Below are 16,585 nucleotides of genomic sequence, written 5' to 3' on the forward strand. Positions count from 1 at the left end.
AAAAAAAAAAGGCAAGTACGGGGTATTGCTCTAAGCTTAATCTTTATATATAAAATCGACAATCAATGCTGCTGTCCCTTTACAAGACCACTCGTTCCACACTCCATTCACAAACAATGCTTTGTCATAGACAAGGGATAAGTGCTCACTTACGAGAACGGCACTGGAAAGGCAAAACGCTCCCGCAGGTCAACGCTCATGAAAGGCACATACTCGATGCCATTTATCTTGGAGGTCTTCCTGCCAATTGTAACAAAGACAAAGCAAATCTCCTTAGCATAACAGTAGCAGAAAGCAATACGCATTGGGGAGAAATGACCTTCAGTTGTCATGGAATTACTATGCACGAAACAAATGGTAACTGAATTTAATACCTGAGCACTTCTCTTTCCTCTGCCGTGTACCTCTGACGTGGGGGATCGTTGATTTGCATGTGTCTAACAGGCTGTGCCTTATCATTTAGGGTAAAGTCTGGACCCAGGGGGAAGAAGGTTCTTGCTGGCTGGTTTGGTTTAGGTGCAGTTGGTTTGTCTCTAGCGGAGGATTTGGACATTGATTCTTTCAGGGACTCAGCTCTATCATGGAAAACATAAACAAACAATTCTGTAGTCAATTATTTGCGTTCCTTACAATAAAGAATTTGAGGCACTGTGTGTGGGAGAAAACAGATGACCAATAAAGAATGTCCCAGCGAACAATGTCTTAAAGAGGCAATCCAAGCAGCATTTATTTTTAAAATCTTTTCTTTTAATATATGCAGCTTTTAATTACCTTTATTGAAAACAAATTACCTAAGCTGCCGATCGATTCGTTCTCCTGTGATCGATCAGCAAAGATTTTGCTTCCATTGGGGGTGATTCTGCATTGGCCATTGGGTTCAATCAATCCTTCAGCGTAACAAAGAAGCTACAGTGTATCCTTGTAGTATTGACTATTGTTACAGTTTACAGCTCAAAGGGCTGGCAACGTTTGCAACAAATGATCACAAATAGGAAAGTGTGTTAAAACCTGATATATATATATAAATCAAAGGATGATCAGTATATTCAAACTAATTTCAAGTGGCAATAAGAGTTGAATAATAAAAACTAAAAAAAATGCAGTAAGTATTATCTACTACTGCAGAACAGATTTATTATTATTAAAAAAAAACCCACACATGTAGGGTATTGCTTGGATTGCTCCTTTAGAAACACATTCCCTTGTTATAGGTGCCATATAGGCAAGTTGTGCTACATAAAACTGGTGCCAACATGGAGTGACCATCAGGCCTGAACTGGCCTACTAGGTACCCCAGGAAAACCAAGGAGGCCCTCAAGATCCAGACCGGCCAAGTCTCCATGAAATATATTATATTATATTTTTTTAATATATTATATTATATTTTTTTAATATATATATTATATTATATTTGTTTAATATATATATCAAATGGAAATATTCCTGTATGGCCATTTGCATGTCTAAGACAGGTCTGCAACCCCGCCTTTCCCCATTATCACCCAGCACACAGCACTTCCACTGCAGCAAGGTATTCTGGGAAATGACATTCAAATGGGCACACAGTGTCACCTTTTGCTTCAAAACCATTTTTAACATGGTTCCCTATAGGCTTAAGCTTGCTGCATGGTCACAGCCATTTGCATTTCATTTCCCAGAATCCCTTGCTGCAGTGGAAGTGGTGTGTGATGGGTGATAATGGTGAAAGGCGGGGTTGCAGACCTGTCTAAGACATGCAAATGGGCATACAGGAATATTTCCATTTGCTATATGCTTTGCTGTGGAGGGTTTTTGTCACTTTATTAACCCACCATAACTTAACTAAGTAAATATACACATTCACTGGAATGGTTCAGAAAGTGTGTTCCGGGCCCCCCGAAAGGTGTTTTATGTAGAAGCCCTGCTTAGTAAACATGGACCTCTCTCTTTAGACAAGCAGCACCATTGAATATGCACCATGGCAAAATGTACTGAGCAACACAACATCTCTTCCAGCTGCAGACTTTTAAGTACTAAACGAATGTGGTATGTGAAGCTTAAAGCGAAAGCACATCCGAGTGTTTCACTAGCAGACGCAGGTCAAGGGTAAAAGCAGCAACCCGCGCGCCTCCATTTCTTTTAAGGGGGAATCTGTGCTTACTTTAGCAGTCAACCACATTGCTCCCGTTTGCAGGGGATTTTTTGTTGTTGCTGCAAGGATGACAACATGGCCGCCGGGGTCAGTCTTGGTATAAAATACAAAGATGGCTACCGTGATCACCAATAGAAATGCGATGACATTGTGACTTTCTATAAGTGCCCCTGGTGGCCATATTTACATGTTGTGTCGTTTCTCACAACCAGGAGACCCTGGTGATGGGAGAATCACGGCTGAGCTCCGCAGGACACTTCATATCTTATAAAGGTACTAATAATAATAATTTTGGGGGCGACTGCTGCTTTAAACCAGCTTTGTCTTGTATGTGCTTCGGTTGACTACACAAAAGTGAAAGCTTTGTCTTCAAAACCTCTGAGAGCAGGGCCGTCCTTACCTACTGTACTAGTGTATGGTAAAGTGTACCGTTTCTTCACAGCCCCCCATAGCACTGCACAATATGTTGGTGCATTATAAATAAATGGTGATAATAATACCGTAATAGTTTGCTCACCTATCTAAGGCTTGCCGAGCCAGCTGGTTGAGCCTTGTTTGTAGGTTTTGATCCGTAGTTTTATTAGACTAGGAACAGACAGAGGAATGACAGAAGTGTTGAAAAGAAACAAAATGTAACAAGAATGCACTTCACAGCACTAATTACAGCCGGCAATCTGTACCCCTTCATTCTGCACCTGATAATTAAGTTATTAATTAGGTGGAACTGCAGTCACACAGCTATAATACTGCTTTCCTAAGACTGGCCTACACAAAAGGTTAAAACTGCATACCTCATGTCAGCATAAAATACAAAGCCCACCTCTAGCCAGCCCGTCCACAAAAGGAGCCTCTCTATTCATGGGTCTGACTGAGAACCGATGGAATGAAGAGATTATTGGAGGTTGGAACCGGCTCTTTAACATGTCACTCTGGAAGAGGGGACTGCTGTTTTTTAGGATACCAGTGTTCCACATATTGGTTAAGCGGGAATATTGATGATTTTCTGGTGTGAAAGGATTCTGCAATACACTAACCTGCAAATGTGTTTGCCAATTCCTTCTGGCATCACAATGAGATGACAAACCAATAAAGTGAAACAACCCTTGCTCAGCTAAAAGATGTGTGTTTAACGAGCTGGTTTAAAGGTGCATGCAAGAATTAACAGTTAACTAAATTCAAGAGAGAAAAGCTGTGTAGTCTGCACTCCAAAAAACAAAGTCATGCAGTATGTATTAATTACAAAGTAAGTTTTAATATAGGTATTTATAAAATAAAGGTATGTAACGATATTTACACAAAATGTTAAAAATGTTAGTCCACCCCTTGGTAGTCAGCTGAGAGCCTGCAGTATAATCCACAATAACAAATATTTGCATGCAGAATACAGTAAAGAGCTTTTCTCTCTTGGATTTAATTAAAAGGGAGATACATTAACTTGGCTAGGGCAATAAAGGGGTTATTGCATAAATGAAACCAATTGGCCCTAAAAAATCCCCCCTAAAAATATAGGGTATACCACATTACTTATTTGGTCCCAAAATAATACGCAGACTCTTCAGATGCTGAATACAGTGGAGGAAAGGGAGTTGATACATTTACCTTTATCACAGGTAATTAGTGATCATGCAATATTGATCCTAAAGCACATCTTTATAGTGTACTTATTGCCAATAGGTTCTGGTCTCCAACACTTATACAAACAGAGATTGCACCAGTTAAATGCCAAAAGCTGCAGACGTGATGATCTATGGAAGGCAGCCGAAGGAGCAAAAGGAAAACACAATTCTAACTGATTCAAAAACAATGTATGTTGTGCCAAAATGAAGGAGTATTTCAATATATTTTAATGCACTCAAAAGAAAATGTCATTGCAAAAAAATATTTGAGAAAGAATGCAATGTAACAAAGTAAAAAAATCAACCATAATAGAAAAATATAAAGCATATAGAATTAAAAAAAAGGGTAATCATACAGAAAAATATAAAGACACAACATACCCCTGGGGTGACGACATGGCATGTTTTGAGGTACGAGCCCCTTTCTCAGATGACGCTTGCAGCGACCAGTGAGGGAAAAAATATATCCCCTCCCTTTTTATTTTTACCTGGTACAAATAATTTGTAGATTATTTATTTATAAAATGTTTTACCAGGAAGTAATACATTTAGATTTACCTCTCGTCTTTCAGTTTGTCCTGGGCATAGATTAGTACTGTCTGATCATAATAGCGGTTTTTTTATTTGTTAAAATATTGATATATTGGACATTGTACTGTAGCTACAGTAGTAACAGGATATATTTCTCTGTGCTGCCTCTTTTCTTAACATGTGACTGGGAACACAGGTACCTGAATCAGGTGAAAACATCTCTGCTGTGCCATATTTCCACCGAGATTTGACTTACCGTTGTTAGACACAGCTCCACTGCTTCTGTGTACAACTCAATGGCTTCTTCTGCGTTGCCTTTATCATCTTCCTCAAAGGCCTGAGTGACGAGGAAACGGGCTCGTTCCAAGTCCAAGTGCTGCTTCGATTTTAATGGGTCAACATTCTGTGCTTCAACTACAATGTAAGTGAATTTGAATGAAATGGCATCCTTTTAGATGGGCACAAATCATTACTGTATATAAGCAACTGTAATTTGTTTGTTTTTCTGCTTAAAGCAGCAATTTTTTTTTTTTTTTACTTATTCTTTTCTTACATGATTCTTACTGAGGAGGTCTCCTGCCGCTTATTTTAGCTCCAAGGCTGCCTTGGTTCCACAGATTTTCACTGATGAAGTTACTGGTATTTCTGCCACAAAATAAGGGATGAATCCCAAATATCCAATGTTAGAGTCAATAACGTCTCTCGTTCTTCATAGAAAAATAGGGAGAGGTGCTTGTCTCTTTAAGTGTGGTCACACATATAAACAATAAACATAGGGAAAAAAAAAGAGGAGAGAAACAGCACACAATACCAATAATAAAGTAACACATACATGGCCTGCCGATGAAAGGCTGTGTATGGGCATGAAACGTCACTTCTCTGTGTGACATGTTCCTTTGCAAATAAAGGCAACATTTTTTCACTACACTTTTGTGCTGTTTAAAGTGAATTGCACATCCAACTACGAATTGTGAGTGTGACTTTATTATTGGGATGGTGTGATGTCTCTCTCCTTTCTTCTATGTTCTGGTATTTCTGCCAGGCATTTACAGTTGTGTGAAAAAGAAAGTACACCCTCTTTGAATTCTATAGCTTTACATATCAGGACATACTAACAATCATCTGTTCCTTCATAGGTCTTAAAATTAGGTAAATACAACCTCAGATTAACAACAGCACATGACATATTACACAGCGTCATGATTTAACAAAAATAAAGCCAAAATGGAGAAGCTATGTGTGAAAAACCAAGTACACCCTTACTGCTTCCATAGGAATTGCAAATGCCCTTGATTAATTGATCATCAGCAAGTGTGACCACCTCTATAAAAGCTGACGTTTTAGCAGTTTGCTGGTCTGGAGCATTCAGGTGTGTATTAACACAATGACAAGGAGGAAATACATCAGCAATGATCTTAGAGAAGCAATTGTTGCTGCCCATCAATCTGGGAAGGGTTATAAGGCCATTTCCAAACAATTTAAAGTCCATCATTCTACAGTGAGAAAGATTATTCAAAAGTGGAAAACAGTCAAGACAGTTGCCAATCTTCCCAGGAGTGGACGTCCCAGCAAATTCACCCCAAGGTCAGACCGTGCAATGCTCAGAGAAATTGCAAAAAAAACAAGAGTTACATCTCAGACTCTACAGGCCTCAGTTGGCATGTTAAATGTTAAAGTTCATGACAGTACAATTAGAAAAAGACTGAACAAGTATGGTTTGTTTGGAAGGGTTGCCAGGAGAAAGCCTCTTCTCTCTAAAAAGAACATGGCAGCACGGCTTAGGTTTGCAAAGTTGCATCTGGACAAACCACAAGACTTCTGGAACAGTGTTCTTTGGACAGACGAGACAAAAGTGGAGATGTTTGGCCATAATGCACAGCGCCACGTTTGGCGAAAACTAAACACAGCCTATCAGCACAAACACCTCATACCAGCTGTCAAGCACAGTGGTGGAGGGGTTATGATTTGGGCTTGTTTTGCAGCCACAGGACCTGGGAACCTTGCAGTCATTGAGTCGACCATGAACTCCTCTGTATACCAAAGTATTCTAGAGTCAAATGTGAGGCCATCTATCCGACAGCTAAAGCTTGGCCGAAATTGGGTCATGCAACAGGACAATGATCCCAAGCACACCAGCAAATCTACAACAGAATGGCTGAAAAAGAAAAGAATCAAGGTGTTGCAATGGCTCAGTCAAAGTCCAGACCTCAACCCGATTGAAATGCTGTGGCAGGACCTTAAAAGAGCAGTGCATAAACAAATGCCCACAAACCTCAATGAACTGAAGCAACGTTGTAAAGAAGAGTGGGCCAAAATTCCTCCACAACGATGAGAGAGACTGATAAAGTCATACAGAAAACAATTACTTCAAGTTATTGCTGCTAAAGGTGGTTCTACAAGGTATTGAATCATAAGGTATACTTAGTTTTTCACACATGGCTTCTCCATTTTGGCTTTATTTTTGTTAAATAAATCATGACATGGTGTAATATGTCATGTGTTGTTGTTCATGAGGTTGTATTTACCTAATTTTAAGACCTGCTAAGGAACAGATGATTGTTATTATGTCCTGATATGTAAAACCATAGAATTCAAAGAGGGTGTACTTTCTTTTTCACACAACTGTATGTATATATATATATATATATATTTATATATTATTTTACACACACACACATATATACAACGTTCTTACCAACCTGCAGTGTAAAGTGCTTCTACTCTTTCCAGGTACTCATTTATCTTATCCTGAATATTCTCCAGCGTTGACCCTGCCATGCCAGCATAAATCAGGGCTTGTGCTGCTTCCTGTTAAATACAAGAAATATATAGGCAATGGTTCCCTTTTCCTGACAGATGGCCTCATGTCTGCGATAGGCAGGTAGGTGTATTATTCACCAACAGATCTTCCCTTCATTCTTTTAGTGGCTCACAACTTTTATATACTCTGAGGCCTTTGTTTTGGACGAAAATCCTCATATTTCAGCACAAATGGATGCTTTGGTTTATATAGAATTTACCCACAAATCCTCAAAAGGCAGGTTGACGATTTTGAATGAATAAACCTATGTTCAAAATCATCAACTTGCGGACTTGTGGGTAACCCCTTTGCTACCAACAGTGACTGCATCCCATTACATTACATTGGAAGGTGTTGGAGGCCTTTCTGGAAGCAGACAGGTTACACTTGCAAATGCTTGTTTCATGTACTGATCAAATACTACTTTGAATAAAACGCCTGGATGCCGTGTCCAAAGTAAGTAGCAGTGTATCTACAAAAGGGAAAGTCAGTAGGCCACATTGAATAAGAGTACAGGGGGCCCACTTTCCGTGGGTTACAAACGACCTTATAGCGCTCCACCATTTTAGGAATGCCTTGTGGAAAAACTACAAAGTAACTGGCACTACCAAGGAACTTAATAACTACAGCCCCACCCACTCCCAACACTGCCCACAATTTTCAATTTGTCACAGTATCTAGAGGGGAGATTACACAAGCGCTCCTCAAATTAAAACTAAACAGCCGATGTGGACCTGACCTACTGCAATCAAAAATAAATAAATTGCTACTCATATTGCACACGCATATCGCCTTTCTTGATTGACTCGCAGGCAAGAAAAATACCAGGAGGCCCTTACAAATGTTAATGGGGGGGGGGGGAGAGAGAATATACAGATCCAACTACGCTAAGTGTCTCTGGTGCCGCTGCCACCCACAGTCATGCGACCACGGGGGTCACGGCACTGGAGGATTAATGCGATCGTGGCAGATAATGTCTCTGGCAGAGATCTTTGTTTCTTTGACCTCGGCGCTGGAGACATTGAGTCTTGCTACATCTGTTCTGGTTGATGTCACAAATCCTGTTTGTTGCACAAATGCATAGCACGGACTGTGATCAATGAGTCGTACAATGGTAATTAGGCTACGTGTAAATATACACATTCTGCGTAATGCCCAACTAACCGATTTAAAAGCAGAAATTCCTTTTCACTTGCTGTACCCGATACCTTGCTCCAAATTCCTGAAAAGTTTCAAGACACAGAAATGCCATGCTAGAATACGGGGAGAGTCTCTGACACTCACCCGCTAACTGGCTGCTCTGTCCATTTTAATAAATGATCTCCTGAATCGGGTGTCATAGTTAAAATGATGTCTGAATATAAACTGAGTTATGATAACTACCTTCTTATATGAACCATATAATTGTGAAGATATGAGGTTCAGAGGTCTGAATTATAATCTATTTCTCAGTTACAGACCAATTTTGATTGTACCGCCTTTAAAACTCCAGTGCATGTATGCATGTACGGTATATGTATGTATGTATGCACAGATGTAGCCAGCCTTAATGATCACGGCCCGGACAGTAACTCTGCGGGAGGTCCCATTGAAAGAAATGGACCCTCCACAGCACAGTTGTGGCTGCCACCTCCCCCAGCGCATCGGTTTTGCGCCATTTCACCCGCTGTGCCGGGGATAGTAAGGCAGGCTACATCTGTGTGTATACTGTATATACATACACACAAAACGATTAGAAGTTATACCATTCTCTGGGTACATACTCTTAATGATCTCTGCAAACCATTCGTCAAACTCACATAATAAATAAACTGTAAAAGCATGGGGATAAGGGATCTTGCAATTCATTTTAAATTCATTGTGTGAGAATTTCTGCCAAGAGCAAAAAAAGAAATGCCACATTGATTTGTCTTTTACATATTGAAAATAGATTTGGATAACGTAATGCAACATCTATGATCATTCTTAAGACAACACTAGCAACGTAACTATGTACAACACGCATGTTGCTTTGACTCCACAGGAAATGAGAAGGGGATATTTTATCCTTCATGTAAATGAATAGAGCGAGGTGTGTGCTAGTTGTTTCACGTAAGGTCCGGGCACGTGTCCCTAATATGCTGCTGTCAAAACACACACACCCAGCTCGTTACATACCTGTCAGCTTAGGCTCCCTGCACAGCAATCAGATAGGAAATTAACATAGTGGAAAATAATTCTACTTCCTTGTGATCTCATCTAACACCAACTGGATACAAATAAGCCTTTAACAGCACGATTTGCGGATAATTATACCTGACGTGCTTCTGCATTTTAATGGGTTTCAAGAGGAATAAACCTGCAACCTTTATGTTTCATATGTGAGATATAACACATACATGTATTTATTTGAAACAGATATGAGATCATAGATATTAAAGCAGCCATTCATTCAAAATCATGTAGCGGTTTAAAAAATATATATATAAAAATCAGTTGTGTGGTATTAGATAATACTTATTGCATTTTTGCCCCCACAATTTATGCCCTTTGCAATAATTTTTTTTATGTACTAAGCTTCCTCGGGTTGCCATAGCAACCATTTAGGACGCTATACCACTTCCTAGGCAGCCATATTGTGTGCCCTTAGAAGCAGGATCTTCGCCGATCGATAACAGGAGATCGGATTGATCGGCAGCTTAGATAATTGCATTGGCCTGAAAGCAAGGAAAACAACTAAAACAATTAAGAAATGCCCCTAAATTAAAAAAAAGCTTGAGCAGGTTTTTTTTCCTCTCTAAAAAGCAGCAATAAAGTACCTACTCACCTAGTGTAAAAGGCAGCTACCTTATGTTTTTCAGATATCTAACGCTGTGGGTGTAGTTTTGCATGGGGGAGTGCACGTCAGCTTCATTTTACAGCTTCAGTGTATACACCTGTTTAAGTTGTCTATCAGCGGTGCGCAAAGTCGGGGGCGCTGGATTTTTTTGCGAGGGCGCGGGCCTTTGCAAAGACCCCGCGCTCTTCTCCGAGGCATTTAAATGTAATGTCGGGGGATCGTGTGAGGCCTCTGCAACTCACTTACCGGGGTCCTGCAGAGCTGCAAAGACGCGTTGCCGCGGTGTCATGCGGAGTGCCGTCACGCGCCTGTTTCCATGGCAATGGGGTCACGCCACATGACCCCTCGGCGTCATTTGACGCCGCCATACTAGGTGAGGGGGGCGTGAAAGCGAGGGGGAGCAAGAAGGGGGGCGCAGCTCAAAAAGTTTGTGCTCCGCTGGTCTATACAATCCTTAGTTTGTGGTCCCTAGCCTGGCTTTTTCCCCCCATCATTCCACAAATGAAAACAATGATATGCAACAGGGGGGTGCGGCGGTTACGGAGGCCCCACGCTCCTCCCCAAAGCATTTAAATTAAATGCCGGCGGACCACGTGAGGCCTCTGTAACTCACTTACCGTGTCTCCGACGGCTTCGGACGACGCGTCACCACGGCAACGCTGCATTAAATGACGCCGGAGACAAGGTAAGGGGGGACACGAGCTGGGGGGCGCAGACTGAAAAATTTGTCACCCCTGATATTCAGTATGCATTTTACACAATAATGTATATAATGTGTTTGTGTGGTTTAGGAGTCCCTAACCTTTTTCTTTCACATATCTTGTGAAATTATTTGTTCTTTCGTTGTAAGCACAGGAAGGATTATGGGTCAGTGACCTTTGGCCCTGTTTTGAGATGCTTCAGGGTGGCTTGAAGGTTTCACTATTAATCTTTTCACTGCCACAGCATTGCGTTGCAGTCCTCTCCATCAGCGAAAGGGTTAACAGTGTAGGATATGTATTAGGGCTTATTCTATATCTGCCAAAGTGGCCTTTAGAAATCAATGTGGATTTTCAGGCCCAAAAGACCACTCCGGCAGATATAGAATAAACCCTGTTGGTGAGAAATGAGTTAACACACACACACACACACACACACACACACACACACACACACACACACACACACACACACACACACACGAAATACCTCCAATTCAACTGAAAAGGTTACTGCATTGTCATACAGTAACTGTGAGCCACCACACACACTGCACACCTTTTTGGAATAAGAGACAGAGGCCTATTCTAGTAGCTGCAAGCAAGAAGTGCATATCCGTGTGGAAAGAGCCCTTTTCTCTCAGGTACTGTATGCAGGTTGCCATATTCTGAAAGCCCTTCTCACGTTTCCAAACCACGCGAGAAAGGCTTTCATGGAGGCGGTTTTCATTCGGCGCTGCAAATCCGAGCGATGGCAAAAATGGCTCAAACTCACACATTTTTCCAATTCCCTGGTATTCTAGTACTTCCGTTCTGTCCAAAATGCAAAACCAGCTGGCTATATTGCTCCAACAGATGCAAGATTAGCTGCTTTTAGCACTGTTTGGGCAGTGTCTCCATAATTGAATTATCTTTTTATGCATTTTTCTAACTTTTCTCTGTAGTGTCTACCAAATTATGTACATTACATTAACCATTACTAGTCAATGCCCTGGCTGGAGTAGTTGAAGGGCCAATGTGAAGCCGAGGGCCTTTAACACAGCCACTGCATTAGTGGGCAGTAATGCCCCTTTCTATTTGGATTATTAATATAATAGTGTAAATGTATGGTGGTGTATGATGTTTTTTCTAACAATAAAAAAATATATTTTCCAAGATCACAAGGAGCGGACACTTGAATTTTGTGTATGTGTACGTGTATATATATATATATATATATATATATATATATATATATATATATATATATATATATATATATATATATATATATATATATATGTGTGTGTGTAACAGAGCAGATGGCACACAAATACAGATGAAAACAGGTGCTTTATCCCTTGATAAAGGTCCTGTTTTTAGGACCGAAACTTTGGTGTTTTGTGCCTGCTTTACTAATACAAATCTTTTTGCTAATAAGTGTGCTGTCTCTTCCTTGCTGTGCCTACTTTGGATTCCCTGGATTCTCTGGTCTGCCTGGTAAGGAGCCTTTGATTATATATATATATATATATACATATATACACATACACAATACACACACCCTTTTTTTAATATATATCCACCTTTCTTTCATACGAAAATAAAAAAGTACCGGAGGTCTTGGTTTATAAAGTATACCCCCACTGGTACAACTACACGTTTACCACTGTTCACATTATATTTTACAACAAAGTTCTCACGGCTCCCCGTTGCCACCTGTATCATACAGCACATGCGTGTATTGTATTCTGCTAGTCTGCCATTATTCCATTTGGATTGCAAACCCTGTAGGGTTGGAACTCCCTAATTCCCATTGTTTAACACACTTGTGATACATTGTATATTATTTTCCTGTACTGTTTTGTTACTTCTGTAAAGCGCGTACATTGGCACTATATAAACACATCAACGTATCTATTTACCCGGTAGCCTTAACCTCTTCTCTCTCCTTTTTCTTGCCTGCAATGATTTTCTCCCAGATTATTAGGACTCAGAGAGAGTGCTGGTTAGGGTAAGCGTTAGGCTGGCATATTAGGTTAAGTCAGCATTTATCCTGCTGCCAGTTAAATGAGGCTGAACATGTGCCTTATTTACCGGCTCGCCGGGTATATAACCTCTACATAGACATACACTGTACATACATACATATCTTGTCCAAGGCAGCTAAACCACGTCTTAGACAAGCAGCAAAAAACTTGTTGTGGAGTATAAGGAGTTATGAAGTCCCCGCTGGTGCTGAGCGCGCTCATGCTTGGAGCGCGCCGGGTGTCCTGGCATTTGCGCGCGCACACGCGCGGGGGGGGGCATTGCGGATAGTTGAGCGCACTAGAAAGTCAGGTTTTCTTGTTTACATAAGCGCCGAGTGCGGGGGAGCGTGTGTGCACGAGCGCACGAGCGCACCGCGTGAGCGGGGACTTACATATACCTATATATGTATGTTCCGCGGTAAGCACCACCCGCTCAGGGCTAGTGGGTACTCGGCCTTCGTGTTTTTTTTTGTTTACATAAGCGCCGAGCGCCAGTGAGCATCTGTGCCCACGCACGAGCGTGCACCGCGTGAGCGGGGACTTACATATATAGATATATGTAAGTAACCGCGGCAAGCGCCGCCCGCTCAGCACTAGCAGAGACGCAGCCTAAAGCTAAGCAGCGTCAGGGAATCTAATATCATATGAGGGCCACCAGCACCAGTCATATACTCACCAAGGGCCACAATATACTGAGAGTTTGTGTGTGAGGTCCCCTACCTTGTAATAAAACACAGCTTCCTTGTACTTCCCTCCTTGGTCATTCACCACCGCCAGTTTGGCAAATTTGACAGCATCCACCTCCAGCGCAGAGGAATCCATGACAGTGACAGGAGAGAGATGGGAAACAGGGGAGTAAGAAAAGTATAACAGAGCCCCCCAAAAAAACAGAGAACAGAAGAGAAAAGTGGCGGAGAGGAAATAAAAGTTCAGATCTGACAAATGGTTATCTGGTAGTAAATGTGCAATTTATCGCAAGGAGGCAATGATAATATGGTGCCCAGTCCGTGACTTGTCTCTATATAATTTAGATAGTATAATGCACAATCGGTGTCTTTTCTCTATTGGCTGCTGTTAATCCAGTGTCCGGCCTGTAATTTGGCTCAATTTGGTGCTGCTAATCCGGATCCCGGCCTCTGATTTGCCTGTATTTGGTGCTGTTAATCCGGTTTACAGGCTGCGATTTGTCTCAATTTGGTGCTGTTAATCCAGTGCCCAATTTGTGTTTATGTGGCGGCAGGATGGCAACAAGACTTCGGTGCAGTTTATCTAAATACTACTTTTTTCACTCGGTCTACTGGGAAGTTTTCTTCTGTTTAGAGTGTTAGAGATTTATTTTTTTAAAGCCCAAGTAGCCAATCTATTTTAAGACTATTATATGATTCCGTTTCCAGCCCATCAGGGTGTGGGTTACCCTAAAGTGCCAGATCTGTGTTTAGGGTACATAACCCAGTTCATAGTTTGTCTATAGGGTATGTTTTGTGTAATGTCATGGCAGGTCTGCTTCGGGGTCTTCACTTATCCAGTGGCAGGTGTGTCTGAAGTTGGTAATAATACTCCAGGTGGATCTTCCTACAGAACCCTGACAAACCCTTCTGGCAATCCAGAGTCTGTATCTCGAGGCGCAGTTAATCCGGTGTCTGATGCTCCAGTCATGTAGTATTGATCTGGTGGTTCTGCTTTGATTTTTATTATCCTGGTGCGAGTCACTTTACGGCGTCGTTCCTCCGTTCTGTTTTTTCTTCTTCTTCATATGCCGTTAATCCGGTGTCAGTCTTTCAGAGCGGCTTTCATCCGGATCCCTCCGCAGTCCGGACTGGGGCGGCCTCGGGAGTAATACAGTATGTGCCCAGCCGTTCTCTCCGGAGCGTATCTCTCACTGATCTGTTGTTGTAACGTTTGTGTTGTGTTTATGTGTCGGACACGCACTGTCACTTCCTCCTCCGCTCCTGTAGGAGGTTCCTATCGTGTTTAGGAGGAGGGACCAGTCACAAGCGTCATGCTCTCTCCTCCTTAATTAACAGCACCTTCCTGCTCCTCCTCACTGTGCTGCTCTCTGCTGCTTCCCAGGCTGTGCTGGAGTAAAGCCAGGACCATGCAAGCTACAAGCCCAGGTGCCTCACTGCAGGAAGCATCTTCTATTGCTGCTGGGAACTGCTGTAAGAATCTCCCCTCCCCAGCCTGCTCTCTCCCCTCCCCAGCCTGCTCTCTCTCCTCACCAGCCTGCTCTGCTCTCTCCCCTCACCAGCCTGCTCTCTCCCCAGCCTGCTCTGCTCTCTCCCCTCACCAGCCTGCTCTGCTATGCAAGTCTCTTCCCTCCCTTCAGTGTAAAATGACAGAGGGAGGAGTGACTGCAGACTGCAAGAGAACAACATACATTGTTAATTACATGTATATTAGATGTATTATGAATGTTATTGACATTGCTATATAATTGTTCACTTTGTTTCTTCCAATAATATATATTAAAAAAAAAAGCAGCTGAGGGGAGGGAAGCTTACTGGTGTAGGGTGAAACTTTGCTTCCATACTCTTGGTATTCAGAACAAAGCTATATCCTGGATCTCCTGTTACCTCTCCCATTGTACTTTGTGTCTCTTCTGCTAACACCTCCTCCTCTTCTATCGATCTCTCTGTGGGGGTACCCCAGGGCTCTGTCCTGGGACCCCTTCTCTTTTGTCTTTACACACTCTCTCTAGGTGACCTAATCACATCTTTTGGGTTTAAATATCACCTCTATGCTGACGACACACAAATTTACCTTTCAACCCCTGACCTTACACCTGCTATACAGACCAAAGTTTCTGAATGTCTCTGCGATATCATCCTGAATGGCCCTCTGCCGACAAACTTAACATGGCAAAAACAGAGCTCCTTATACTTCCTCTCAAACCTGGCCCTACTACCTCCTTCCACATTACTGTGGGAAATACGATCATTCACCCAGTAGCCCAAGCACGCTGCCTAGGGGTCACACTTGATTCCTCTCTCACATTCTCCTCTCACATTCAAAACGTTTCTAAAACTTGTCGCTTTTTCCTCCGCAATATCACAAAGATACGCCCTTTCCTCTGTTACTCGACTGCTAAAACTCTGACTCAGGCCCTCATTCTCTCCCGTCTCGATTATTGCAACCTCCTGCTGTCCGGCCTTCCTGCCTCTCACCTGTCTCCCCTACAATCTATCCTAAACGCTGCTGCCAGAATCACTCTAATCTTTCCTAGATCTGTCTCAGCATCTCCCCTCATGAAATCCCTCTCCTGGCTTCCGATCAAATCCCGCATCTCACACTCCATTCTTCTCCTCACTTTTAAAGCTTTCTTCTCCTCACTTTTAAAGCTTTACACTCTTCTGCCCCTCCTTACATCTCATCCCTAATTTCTCGCTATGCACCATCCCGACTCTTGCGTTCTTCTCAAGGATGTCTTCTTTCTACCCCCTTTGTATCTAAAGCTCTCTCCCGCCTTAAACCTTTCTCACTTTCTGCCCCGCACCTCTGGAATTCCCTTCCCCTCAATACCCGACTAGCACCCTCTCTATCCACCTTTAAGACCCACCTTAAGACACATTTGCTTAAAGAAGCATATGAATAGCACTGGATTATCCTGGACACATGATACATAAAGCTTGGCCCCCTGCAGACGCACATACTAGAATTCCCTCCTACTGTCTCTATATGTTCCCCTACTTACCAGTTAGATTGTAAGCTCCTCAGAGCAGGGACCCCTCTTCCTTAATGTTACTTTTATGTCTGAAGCACTTATTCCCATGACCTGTTATTTATATTATTTGTTATTTATATGATTACAACGTGTATTACTACAGTGAAGCGCTATGTACATTTATGGCGCTATATAAATTAAGACATACAATACAAATGCATGGCTTGCTAGCACTGAGCATGCTCAATTCACCTGAACAGGTTTATGTGTAATAGTTTTCCGCTCCTGTTCAAAATATGGGATCTGTTTCAGGGAAGATTA

The 16,585-nt window shown here is 42.0% G+C and overlaps 1 protein-coding gene across 1 annotated transcript in view; it reads right to left on the reverse strand.

Annotated features, from left to right (window-relative positions):
* The window catches only part of CAPN7 (calpain 7), a 76,405-nt gene extending 61,712 nt beyond the window's left edge, over window positions 1-14,693 (reverse strand). Inside the window, exons 1-6 of the mRNA XM_075587080.1 lie at window positions 13,324-14,693; window positions 6,978-7,086; window positions 4,535-4,692; window positions 2,649-2,716; window positions 375-575; window positions 154-240 (exon numbers count right to left, since the gene is read on the reverse strand). Of these exons, the coding sequence (XP_075443195.1) occupies window positions 154-240; window positions 375-575; window positions 2,649-2,716; window positions 4,535-4,692; window positions 6,978-7,086; window positions 13,324-13,425 (725 nt within the window). The 5' untranslated portion in view covers window positions 13,426-14,693. The remainder of the gene's footprint in view (window positions 1-153; window positions 241-374; window positions 576-2,648; window positions 2,717-4,534; window positions 4,693-6,977; window positions 7,087-13,323) is intronic.
* Between the last annotated feature and the right edge of the window lie 1,892 nt (window positions 14,694-16,585).

This window comes from Ascaphus truei, chromosome 2 (assembly GCF_040206685.1).
Source record: "Ascaphus truei isolate aAscTru1 chromosome 2, aAscTru1.hap1, whole genome shotgun sequence".
In the NCBI taxonomy this organism is placed as follows: domain Eukaryota; kingdom Metazoa; phylum Chordata; class Amphibia; order Anura; family Ascaphidae; genus Ascaphus; species Ascaphus truei.